Here is a 12,791-nt window from a genome sequence, read left to right on the forward strand (position 1 = left end):
TTTATTTCAGAGTATCACCTTGTTTTTCATATCCTGACTGCCTGAAATCCCCTCCCCCCAGTTTTAACTGGACACATCCTTCATCTTCCTTTCCTGTCTGAAACTATTGTGCCAAGTTACTGTGCACAGTTAAACACAGGCCAGGTCCCCCTTTGGAGCTGGCAGTGTGAATTCCTTTAACACTAAGGATACACTTTTGGGATCACTTGAGTAAGATGAGAAAGTAGCTGAATAACACCTAGAAATTCCTACAAAGAGATGTAAATTGTACAGGTTTCTGTCTCAGAGGGCACATGCTGAGGTTGGACAAATAGGCAGCTAAAAGTACACAATGTCCTTGTGTACTGCCAGTCCTCCTGAACCCCTAGGACAGAACCAAACAAATACACAAGCACATCTAGGAGTAGCAGGAGAGGAGGAGACGTGAAGTCAGAATGTACTGCTGAGGTAAATTTGACACAATACCAATTAGTGTTTGGCGAAGTGGCTATCTCATTGTCAAGATATTTCCTTCAATATGTTTTCAGAAACTGGAACCATTAAATAACTTAGAAAGATTGCCAGCTCTGATTTCAGGAAGGAAACCTCCTCCCAGTTCCTCTCTAAGTAATTCATTTCTTTTGCAAATACTTCCTATGGATTGCATTTAAGATACAAATTTCTGAAGCAGAGGAGATGGAGGGGAGCAACCCCTGACACAAAACTTTGCGTTCCTTTCTAAATGACCTAAAAATCCAAGACATTCAGGTTCAAGGTACTCTGGACTGCAAATCAGTCACAACCTGTACTACAGCTGAGCCTTTATATAGTTTAAGTAATTCAGACTTTGACTAATTATTTTTCTAATGCATCACCTTTCTTGACATAATACAAACACTTTCAATGCACTTGTGCCAGTACACAGTGTTTACTAAAAGCCTGAACTCAATTTTGTGATGGTCTCTCAGTGAACAAGAAGCAAAGTTCCTAAATTTCCCCGCTGGGTTATATTTATTCTGACAGAAACTATGTAGGGACAATTGCACAAAAGCAGGACTAGCAACCATTAAAATTATTTGCTATGTCTTCCTTCTCTACAGTGCAGTTTTCTGTTCTGCCTGTGACATCTGGAAGAGCCATGCAGAACTGAATGTTAACAGACTTTATCTGAGCAGTGGAATGTACATTATTGGAATTTAGGGAGATAAAAGGACATCAGGATCTGATGAGTCTCCACCACCAATACTGAAATAAAAGGCTGCATATCCTCCCTGAAAACAGAGCTCTTAGCAAAATACTCTTCTCTGCTGTGGTCCTTTGTCTCACACTTCTGGAACATCTATTACTTCCTAAACAGAGTCAAATTCTACAAGTTTTTTGACAGGCCACTCCAGCTAAGTGATCCATCTGGCATTCCCTGGGATTCAGATGCCAGCTGACCAGCCCAGCTCCTGAAGGCCCCTTCCACTCACAAATAAGGCAGCAGCAGATCAAATGCAACTTCACCTCTGAGCCAAACACTTCATTTGCCTATCAAGAAGCAGAACAGCTGGGGAGGAAGTTTAAGCCACTTGATCACTTTATAAGGAGCATTTTCCTTTTCAGGAGTAGGATCAACAACTCCTCATTTGGACCAAACCTCTGAGATACATTGCAGTTAAGCATGTGTAAAAATGAGCTACTGAAAAAAAAAAACAGTTGCAAGAAAATTATGTTAAAAGGCATCTTAGCAGCTCCCTGCCTCTTCTGTATTCATCTGTGTGCCCTGTAAAGTGTTGAGAGAAAAGCAGAGGGAATGGAAAATCTATGAAGAAATTAATCTGTCCAGTCCAATTTTACATCACTTATTTGGAGAGGGAGGTGCTGCTTTTGTCACAGGCTTTGTTGGTAACAGAAGTGGGAATTTAAGAAGCAGAAGACAAGGCTCTGTTCTTTTGCTATGTCCTTTAAAGCACTAATAATGAAAAAAATAAATAGTTATTATGTTAATACATTAACAGTATACCTAAGGAGGGGACAATGTCTCAGACATTAACTGAATAAGGCAGCTTCTAGGAAAACAAGATGTGCAAGTGTTATAAAACTGACTTTGCTCTGGGTGTTTCTGAAAATGAGATTAGTTTTACAGAATAACTACTTTTATTACCTTTCTACTGCTAACATGAGAGTAATAAAAGAAACACAAAGAAAACATTGCCCTCAGCTGACACTTTTCTTCCTTGAATCTGACATTACTTCATGGATTACCTGGTTTAGCAAGCTTTAATAGCCCAATTAATTATGAAAGTGATTCGCATGGGGTGGTCAGTTTATTTTCACTTTCTTTTTACTATACTTCCATAGAGAGATATTTTACTTACTTTTGGCCACAGGGGAAAAAAACCCCAACATCTTCATGTCCTTTAGAAATTATGTAGGCTGCGGAAAAAAAGGACAAAACCTCCTCCCTGAGCTTACACTTCATGTCTGTCACAGCCACCCTTGACCATTTTTTCTTTTGTGTTGGACAGGGACAAACTTTCTTCTGCACGACATTCCAAGGAATGCCTGGTATAACCCAGGGGAGGGTTCAGCTCAACATATTTTTAGAAAACTGAGAGCAAAGAATAAAAACAGACCTTTTAACTAAAAGACACAATGACACTATAAACCCTCCTGGCCTGTGTTAATATGAGTTTGTTTATTGTAACACAATCTGTGACCTTCAGTGCACTGCCAGTGTCTGTAAATAATACAATGGGCTGCCTGTGTATCCCATGGGGATGGGAGTGCTGATGGAGCCTTTCAAAACTCAAATGGATGCCATGAGCTGACGTATATTGTGCTATTGTGATTCTTATTTATGTCTCTCCTTTTTTTCTTTTTAAGTACAAGCTCCAAAATCACAAAGTGGGTGGCAGAAAAAAACAACCGTCTGCTTAGTCTGAGTTAGATAGAATACCCAACATTCATAAAAGTACTCCTGAAATGTGATTTCCCTGCCCCTCAGATCTCCTGAGGGCAGACTAACAGCTCATTCAACATATTTCTTCTATTTAAAAAAAAAATCCACATTTTGTCACTGGCTTCTTACAGGACCTTCACAAAACTCCACATTTTTAGCTGAGATACTCCATATATATGGATGGTATTAGTCCCACTTCTGTGACCCAGCTATGACCCAGCTTTGTACTCTGCAATAAAAACTGTTTGCTTTCAAAATTTCTTACCAGGTCTCAGTTTACTGCAAGACCTTGGAGTCATCCTACCTGCTCTACCAGTGGATGAAAATAAACCCAGGAGGAAGCAGCCACAGAGAGTGAACAGAGGGGACTTCTGCAAGTTGGGGTGATCACCATCCCTGCTTGGTTCAGCTGCTCACACCTTAGGAAGGAGCTCCCCTCTCTGGGCATTCTAGTCACAGGGGCTGTGTGAGCAGGCATCCCTGGGCACTGGGGATGACAGATGGGACTGGAACAGCAGCTCTGTCCCCACTGATGCATTTACCAGCTGAGCAGTTTTCATCTGCAAATCTCCTGTAGCTGCAGAGCCATCCCTCACCTTGTCCCACCCTGCCAGCATTGGTGGCACAGACCAAAGCTGTGCAGGTGCTCGACACAAACTCCTGGGAGATCATTATCTGTGCACCAGCACCACCAAACTCCAGCCCCTTCCACAGACTCCTAAAACTGACCATTCTACAGACAGAGGATTGATAGCCTGCTTCATGAAAATATATACAAAGGGATTGCCCCATATGTCCTGCAAAGGCCCCGAGCAACAAATAAACCACAGCAACTCTTGAACACCATCTCACCAGAGGCACAAACATCTCAACCCGTGCCACTACATTTACCTGATTGCATAAAGTGTATACTTACAGAATGCCTGTTTTCCATAGAATCTGCAAAATAAAATACAATGTATAAATTATGAAATGGCACCTTCCAGAGTGACCAGTTTTAAGTTCTGGAAAATACAGGTATAGGTACTTTAACCTTTTTGTTCACTTTGCAATGATCTAAAATTCCTACCTACATCTAAGCTTAAAGCTCTGGGCTTTAAGGAGTATTCAAGTTCTAGATTAATGCAAGTACAGGGGTGAGACCAGATATTTCAAAGCCCACACTGAACAGGACCTGTTTGGCAGCTTTTAAGTGCAGAGCTTAAGAGCAGAAGTCTCTAGCACAGTCTCTAAGAAGCCTCTAAGGGCACAGTCTGTTACTGGACAGGAGAGTCTTCCTTTTAGAGGCAAGTTCTCATCAGGATTTTACTTCCTAATCCAATTCCTTGCCAGGAAAATAATGTATTGCAGAATTCCAGTAGAGGATATAATTTTCAGGTCAAAAATAACATCTTGCAAAGACACCTGACATTTTATTAATAAAAAGTTGCTTGTTCCCAATGAAAAACCTGAGGGCCAGCAAGCTCTTTCCTTTTATGGTCAGTGAACTTTAAGACTGGATCATACACTTATTTTTTAAAAAGTGGATTTAGATATTCAGAATTTTCACAGAATACATTCAAATACCAAAACATAACTATTTCCTTTCTCTCTCAAAGTAAATCCAGTTTTAGGAGAGGACTTCAAGTCTTGTTAAAAGCGTTCATCTGTATGTTCTGTTGAGATATTTCAGATGTGACAAAACTAAGTCCTGAATCTTGAAGGGTATTTTCTTGGAAAGTGTATCAGATTCACTGGAGAGAGGCTGTGTGAGGGAAATTCATCTAATGTTCAAAAAAGGGCTTGGACTGGGCTTTTGCATAAATATTCTCAGTATTTTTATATAAATGGGAGTCAGTTCCTGAATCTGTTTTTTCTAATTATATATATTTTTAAATAGCAAATTTAAAAATCAGCCTTCCATAGGCAGAACACTTATGTAAATTTTGAGAAGTTCCCTGAAATCGCTAAATGAAGGACATTATGCAGAGCACTATTACCATTATTAGACCCTAATAAAAGTCTTTTAGAAACTCCCTTGTGAGCCAGCAGAAGTAACAAGGAAACTGAACATGGGTGAAGGTCTCTGGAATGATACATTCAGAGTTTTATACCCAGAACTTTTAGCCTAAGCAAAGGATTAAAAACTGAGGTGACTGCAGCATCTTACATCATGAACTCAAATTCAGTATACAACTGATCTCAGTGTTTGCAAGATTGAGCCATGTATGCTTAGACATTAGGAAACAAACTAAGAAGTTACATGGAACACACACAAAAGCATTTTTGTGTCCTGAAAGCCAACAAAATTGAACAAAACCACTGCTGACCCAGTGCTACATCAAAGCTCAGTTTAAGTGGACAAAACCATACATAAGGTTTATGAAATGAGACATTAACAAGCTGTCATTTAGTCTCTGTCACAATGTATTGTTCTCACAGGAAGGAGGAAATGAGAAATTTTGTGTAAATTCCAGACTTCAAACAACGGGATGCTGGCTACCCAAGGCTCGGAGGTCACAGTGCCAGTGATCCTGCCTCCTTGTTACCTGTCACCCACATCCAGAGCTCTGGGGCTTCCTAGCTGAGTGTCACAGCCCTGCCAGGAAATGTCACACTCTGTGTCAGGGAAGTGCTGCTGGAAGCCTGGGTGATTTCCACCAGGTACCACTCAGGGCAGCCACCAATAAAGGCACAGTGATACAGTGCTTGTCAATCTTTTCACAATTGTTTTATTTAATTTTTGTTTAAAAAAATAATAAAAAAGAAGGTGGTTTTCTTTTTTATTAGTTTTACTGTAGAACTGAGAGATTTTTCATAATACCTTGCTTTCCCTTACTGCCAAAACTGGGGAATTGGGAAATGCTTAATTCTAGACACACAGAAAAAATGGTCAAGCTTCTGTAGAAGCTCCATGTTTTTTGAAAAGATTCAGAGCTGTAGGTCTGATACTGGTGATTTCTAAAATATTCCTTTCTAAAAAATGTAGGTGGTTTTATGGACTTCTGATGGATTTAAACTCTTGGTATTGCTTCTAGCTGACAGGATTTTAAATTCTAAGAACACATTTTTACAAAGGAGTACATATAGCAGGAATTTAAGACACTGTCACCCCCACCTGCTCTACCATTTCTTGTTGCTAGGGGTTATGGAGAGGAGAATATGTGCCTTAACAGCTGCAATTGTCAATCCACCTCCAAGGCACCTCCAGCCCTGGTGAAAGCCATACTATGAACCAAAGGTGCTGAGCTGCAGACACACACAACGTTCTGCCAAGGCCCTTGCTGGAGCAGTAGCTTCCATCAGGGAATCTTGGCAGGCAGCTTGGGAACAGCTCTGACACGGGGCATGCACATAATCCAGCTCTGCACTGGAGGTTCAAGCAAGGTCAGAAGCTCCCTGCATATGTGTCTTACTGAAACCATCTGGCTTTGCCTGATTTTTGGCTGAAGCTATTGTAAGCATTTGGCTCTGGAATCAATGTCTCACAGATCCAGGCCTTAGTCTAGAATATGTCTAGAAACCCAAAGATCCAAAGAGTTTTTATATTGGAGAGAGGACAAGTTATTTGCAAGGGTTTGGACTGCTCACAACTATCATGTGCCCATAATACCCGAGTTCTGAACAACACAATGAATCCCCAGACCCTGCGAGTTCTTCCTATGCTGGAAAAGGATTCAGTGGGAAATTCTGGCTAAGATGTAGGTGTTAAGCCTGAGGCTCAGGAGCAGGAAAGTATTTGAGCAGATTTCCTGATTGCCAGAGCTGATTTTGAATAGATTTGTTCCAACCCTCTGAATGCAATGGGGATTTCTCATGCCTCTTTCCACTGGGCTATATTTATTTTTCCATAGTACATTGTTGGTTGCTGTAGGACTCTTAGAATTTCCTGTCTCACCGCTGCAATTGCTTCCAAGTGACCAATTCATTTTTCCAGACTTAGCAGCATAAAGGCTGGTTCTGCATTTTGTTTGCTGGATTTCCACTTTCCTAATAAGAAATTGGGAATTGTTATCTTGCAATGAGCCACAGTGAGCTCAGTCCAGTGCACATAAGATCAGTGCAAAGCCTCCCACTGGCTTCTGTGAGCTTTGGGTCTGACACACAGGAAAGACAGAGTTCACTGAAGGAGAAAGAATGTACCAATAACATCATCTTCCACAGGAAGTGTCCTGGAAAAACGTGAGGAAATCTGTGCACTGGAGTTGGCTCTAATTCTCCTCAGCAGCACGAACAGGACTGTGCAATTCCAAGAACTGGGATCAACGTTGAGGGAAGGACAGGAGCTGAGATAAAGAACCAGCATGGAGATGCTCGAGCTTCCTGCCCCTACTGCCTCTTGGGAAGATGAAAGGTGTGATGGAAACAAATCACGCCTGAAAAAGCCTCCACCCAGGCAGCTGAACTGGTGTGTGAGACATCCTGACCCTCCCTCAGGAAGAGCTGCCAGCCTGGACTGCAGCACAGGCACGGGAGGCAGCAGGGCCACAGCCATTTTATCGTTCTGGCAGACTGTGCATTTAGACAATTGTCTGTTTTGTTTAAGTTTTAGACTATATAACTTCTTTCTGAACAAAAAGCAGCATCTTTGGGACTGGGCTGGATATTCCTGACTCACAATATGGTTTGGCCTTTTCACAGAGAAACCTGAGAAAGCAGGATTTTAAAGGAATGACTTAATCCTGGTGAGCTTTAAGGACTTTTACACAAAGCTGTTACTGACCTGAATGGCACTAACTGACCATTCCCCAAACTGCCATTTGGATGAATGGTCTGATTTAAAGTTGATGCTTGAAGTTGTTGGTATTTTATGTAAAATACTAAAGTAACAGCCCATTGCTCTAGAAAAGGCTTTAAAATAATACCTGGGTGAACATCCTGAACACCAAATATGTTTCTGAATTAAACTAATCTTTCAATAACAATGCAAGGACAACTTCTTATCTCACAGAGCAAAGTGAGCAGCATCCTCCTTAAACTCTCATTACAGCAGAGGAAATCTAGCATCCAACAAACCAGAGACTGACATCATTTGACTTTCAATCAAAACATACCTTACTAGAATGGAATTTCAAAAATTACCTGCTTTTCCCACTGCAAATGAGCTAACTGTAGTTAACCACAGGTTAATGCAGGTCTTTTGGGACTGGAGATGTGCATTTGACAGTTTGTTTCTCTAATCCTGAGTCCTGGCACTCAGAAGGAGGAAAACAGCACAGCAGGGAGGATGGGGAGCCTTATCCACAGTGTGGTGGAGGCACTCATATGGTAGAAGCAGGAGATAACATAGCCAGAACCAGGAAAATAAAAAGAAAAGGAATAATGATAGATGTTCAACACACTGCCAAAGGCCTGGGGCTTGGGAAAGCTCAGAGCATTATGAGCACTATGGATTAATGGTGCAGATTTTACATAAGAACAAGCAACAGCTACAGAACTCAAAATAGAGGAGCTGGTTACTGCTATGGCATCTGCCTTACTGGGGATAGCAGTGAGCTGTCAGAAAAATGAGGAGCAAAAATGTTTTAGCTCAGTCACAAAGAACTGCTTCAGACATAACAATTACAGACTGTTCTTCAGCTTCCTCTCTAGTGCACACAGTTTCTGGAATGCACAGACAACCCCTTCATAAGACAAAATTGCTTATGAAGCCCTCAATTCTAATGAAACCACAATAGTTACCTACAAATAAATAATATGTTACATAGGTCTTAGGGGTTAAATCTGTCAAGCTGTGTAGCTGACACCAATTCCTAAACTCATGATTTCCACAAGGACATGTTTGTCTAAATCACTGCCTTCTTGAAGCAGGTTGTACTCCCGGGCTTTTGCTCAAAAAATCAAAGAATAGAAAAATGAGTACAACACACAGGCACAGCACCAAGGATTCCGAAATCCCTTTGCCACTGTTGTCACTCTCTAAACACTTTGCCTTAAGATAGAATATTCTGTTCTATTCTTTAACTTCTGCACCCTCTAGTCATGTTCAACATCTGCCACAATTGGCAACATTTAATATGCTTATATTAATATATATTAAAGTAGACAGAATATTTCATAGGCATCTTCCACTGAATTTACACTTTGCCACCTCACAATCACAGAGCCTATCAAAAATCCAAGGTAGTGTTACATTAACTGTAACCTAGCACTGCATTACTGGGTGATGTACTGCTTATCTAATTGAAACACTTTTCCTGTGCATCAGTCAGGAAAAACAGACGTGATTGAAACAATAAACTGGTACTGTGTTTCCAAGAATAACTGAAACTGTAGAATGTTATGCATAAAAGAGCAGGTGGACTGCAAGATTAAGGGATGTCTGCAGATCCTCTGGCTAATTCAGCTCAGTCTTTAAATCATATCCCATTTTACTGCAATTCCCACCTTATGGCATTACAGCTTTTAAAGTGCTCTTTGAATTTCAGCTCTGCTGTACCAACCTGGAGTTTAACACATTCTGTTGTTATGTACCAGAAAAAAACCAGGGCTGGTGAGTGGTGTGATAGCCACCCTCAGACCTGGGCAGAGTGGGTGAGGGTTATACAGCAGCTTCTGCAGCTTTTTATGGGTCCAGTTCACACTCATTGGAGAACATTTCAGAACATTTGTGGCCTTGGGGCTCAGCCCTAGAATAAACTGGGTTTCTTTTCTCTTGGTAGTCCTGCATGAAGTGCCTGGCCATGCTCTTAAGTGTGAAAGATATTCTGATTTTCACTGCAAGGCTGTGAAAAATGAGTACAACACACAGGCACAGTACCATAGATTCCGAAATTTCTTTGCCACTGTTGTCACTCTCTAAACACTTTGCCTTAGATGCATGACCTAATCTTTCTGTTTATTCAGCTGTAAAATGGAGATAAAAATTGCCATGTAACAAGGGAAAATTAAGTAGCATTTTCTAAAGTACATGGAGACCCTCACATAAAAGATTCCCCAGAGACATATTGTGTATATTGTGTCAGAGGTGGGAAATGCCTTATAGAAAAAATAGAAACTTAAAGCACGACAACAACAACAACAACAACAACAACAACAACAAAAAGGCACACAACAAAGCCTGAATGGGGACAAAATATGAACGGTTTGCAGCCCTAATATTTACAAATCTAGACTTCCTAACACAAAGAGAGGAGAGGAAATCCTTTCCTTGACAAACTATGATGAAATAACCTTCTTTTAACCCACTGTCTCTGAACTGATTAGTGCCAGAACATTTACAGACAGTAATTGCCAGCAAGCTGCCACTGCCCCCACACACGTCTGTGTTAGAGGAGCTGCTGGAATGATCACATTGCTGTAAAGCTTGTAGAGTCTGTTGTTGGGGGCTTTATAGATATTTGCTGGAATTACACCCAAAGCAACTGGCCTATTTTATAGCATGTGACAAACGTGGTCAATTAAGAGACAAATGTTTCTCTTGAGCAGTTTGAGATAACAGGACCTATAATCCTGATCCCTAACGGGGATCTTGATTCAAATCCAGATGTATGGCCCAAATATTCAGCAGATCCAGCACAAATGGGCTGATGAAGTAGATACTACAAATATCAATATCACTGATTTATGAGGAGCCATAAAGATTTCATGCAATTTATCAACTTCTGTGATTTTGTAGCTGCACTTTGGTATGTTCCCATCCTATGCAACTTGCAGCTGTTCTTTATTATGGCACTTATGTTCTAAATATTCTGTCTAAAATATTATCTTATAAAATATTCAGTCACAAATTTATCCCTAACCTCTACATGCACGCTTCCTTGAAGTGTTTAATTTTTCACTAGCTTACTTACCATTATTAGTTTTTCTGATTTCACTATAAACTGTTTCAGTCCCCTTCTGTTCAGGAGCTGGAAAATGTATTGGCACACAATCAATATATATATTTTTTTCTTTTTTTCTTTTTGTTTTTTTGTTTTGTTTATTTTATAAAAAGCTCCTGTGACCCAGCTATGACCCAGCTTTGTACTCTTAAAGAAACAGAACACACTTTTTTACTTTCAGAAGCAGCAGCTACATAAGCAGCAATAAACCTGTGGAGTCTGTGTGAAAAAGCAAGTACAACCCCCTCCCCAAACCCAGCCTGTAAGGGTCTGAGAGAAGGATGTCTCCTTCTATGTAAAAATTATTATGAAAATCTGCTTCCCTTTCCAAATTTGACTTCAACATTCTTCCAATCTTCTTCTGAACTTGAACTAATACTACTTTAATTTCACAGAGACATCTACCACTAGAGAACAGTTTCTCTGGATCAATTTGAAGAGCTTCTTCTGTTTGTTCTAAGGATTTAGGGGTCCTAGCCCTGAGGAAATCTATCACTTGGAAGATAAACTACAAACCCTTTTGGCAACTAGCCTGTCTAAATCTTAAGGGCACAAAAAATAATTTAAATTGCTGTGCTTTGTGAAACGTCTCAGAATAATATTTGCAGATTTCACACTACACAGCTTCCATTTAGTGCTATCTGGGAAAGGCCTCCTTTTGGACAGAGCCCTGTCTAAAGGCCTGAAAATAGCAAGAATAATTCTCTCTGTGGTCAGCATAAACTTCTGGCCAGTAGGAGAATAGAACAATCTCCTGGATTTATTGCATGGTTGTAGTTTAATAAGCCCCTGGGCAATCAAAGTGCTCCAGAACTGTGTATTTAAAACCACTTTCTTCACTTGTTGTAAAAGTCTGTGATGGCAGGGTCCAAGAGTTTGCTGTTCATGGATCTCAAAGTGCTTCAGAAACATTCATTTCAGTTAAACTGAATCCTGTGCTTTAGCTATTAAAAACCCCCAACATTTAAAGAGTTCAGACATAATGATTTGCAGACTCAGAGTCAGGACTGTTACTGTTCTGGGTTGCCCTGAAGAACACAAGTGTCTCTGGCACCATATTCTGATTTCCCAAAGCTAATTAGAATCATTGTTTTTAATGCTGTTCAGCATCCTTTACATGCTGTGAGTTAACACATCAGAATGGAGTTGCAAAACTGCTCTTAATTTAAACAATAGCAGCTACACTTCCCCAAGTGTCTAATCACAGCTTTCAAACTTACAGCTTTGGCAAGAACTTTCTTTGCAAAATAATTTGAAGCTCTCAAGGCATATTTCAAAGGCTTGCAGCTACTGCTTAAATGATCAATTCAGTTTCTAGTGAAGAATTAATCTTGTAATTTTAATAAAAGGTAGCTCATTTTGTTTAGGACTCTTTTTTAGCAGGTAACAGTCCTAAATCTACTCCTATTGACTCTGTGCAAAGACTTGGTTTGAGGCATTTCCTTAGTTTGCTTTTTTTCTTATCATACCCATTTCATTTTATTGTGGTATAATGCCACTGCCCATGTTATTTCCTTTGTCAACCTTCCAAAAGTCGTCCTGAAAAAATGTGCCAGGAGAAATTACTTGGATGATTTGACATTTTGTTCCCACTCATTTTATAATATTTCCACCCTAACCAGATATGAAAGTAAAATAAGGAGAACATTCTTACTCAGCCATACTTAACAGTTTCTGCCTTGTCACTTTAGGGATGTTTCCTGATCTGACTTTAGCCCCTGCTTTTGGTTTTTCTCAGATTCCCAGTAAATGATCTAAATCACCTTGCCATCTTTTTTCTCAACTAAGCTTTAGAAAAGACAAGCACTATATTTTTGTCAAACATACAAACTTAGTAAGTATTGAATTTAATAATTCTAGATAAAAGTATTCCATAAATTAACAGATAGCTCAGACATTGCTTGAAAACAGGGTAAAACAGTGTTTTAAAAAGTAAGTAATTCTTTACTGATAAAGACAAGGTCTTCATCCTTCTACAATAATTTCAACTTCGTTTGAAGTGACATTCAATCAATCCCAATTCCCAGAAGTGACAAAAAGGCAACGGTTACAGCTTAGATACTGCA

At 40.0% G+C, this 12,791-nt stretch overlaps 1 protein-coding gene across 5 annotated transcripts in view; it reads right to left on the reverse strand.

Moving 5' to 3' along the window:
* The window catches only part of PECAM1 (platelet and endothelial cell adhesion molecule 1), a 31,581-nt gene that overhangs the window by 2,337 nt on the left and 16,453 nt on the right, over window positions 1–12,791 (reverse strand). For 2 of the 5 annotated variants that reach the window (XM_077787385.1, XM_021537450.3), the window contains exons 14-15: window positions 10,696–10,752; window positions 3,840–3,862 (exon numbers count right to left, since the gene is read on the reverse strand). In XM_077787385.1, the coding sequence (XP_077643511.1) occupies window positions 3,840–3,862; window positions 10,696–10,752 (80 nt within the window). The remainder of the gene's footprint in view (window positions 1–3,839; window positions 3,863–10,695; window positions 10,753–12,791) is intronic. The other 3 variants (XM_077787386.1, XM_021537468.3, XM_021537459.3) reach the window with 2 other exon arrangements.

This window comes from Lonchura striata, chromosome 19 (genome assembly GCF_046129695.1).
Source record: "Lonchura striata isolate bLonStr1 chromosome 19, bLonStr1.mat, whole genome shotgun sequence".
NCBI lineage: Eukaryota > Metazoa > Chordata > Aves > Passeriformes > Estrildidae > Lonchura > Lonchura striata.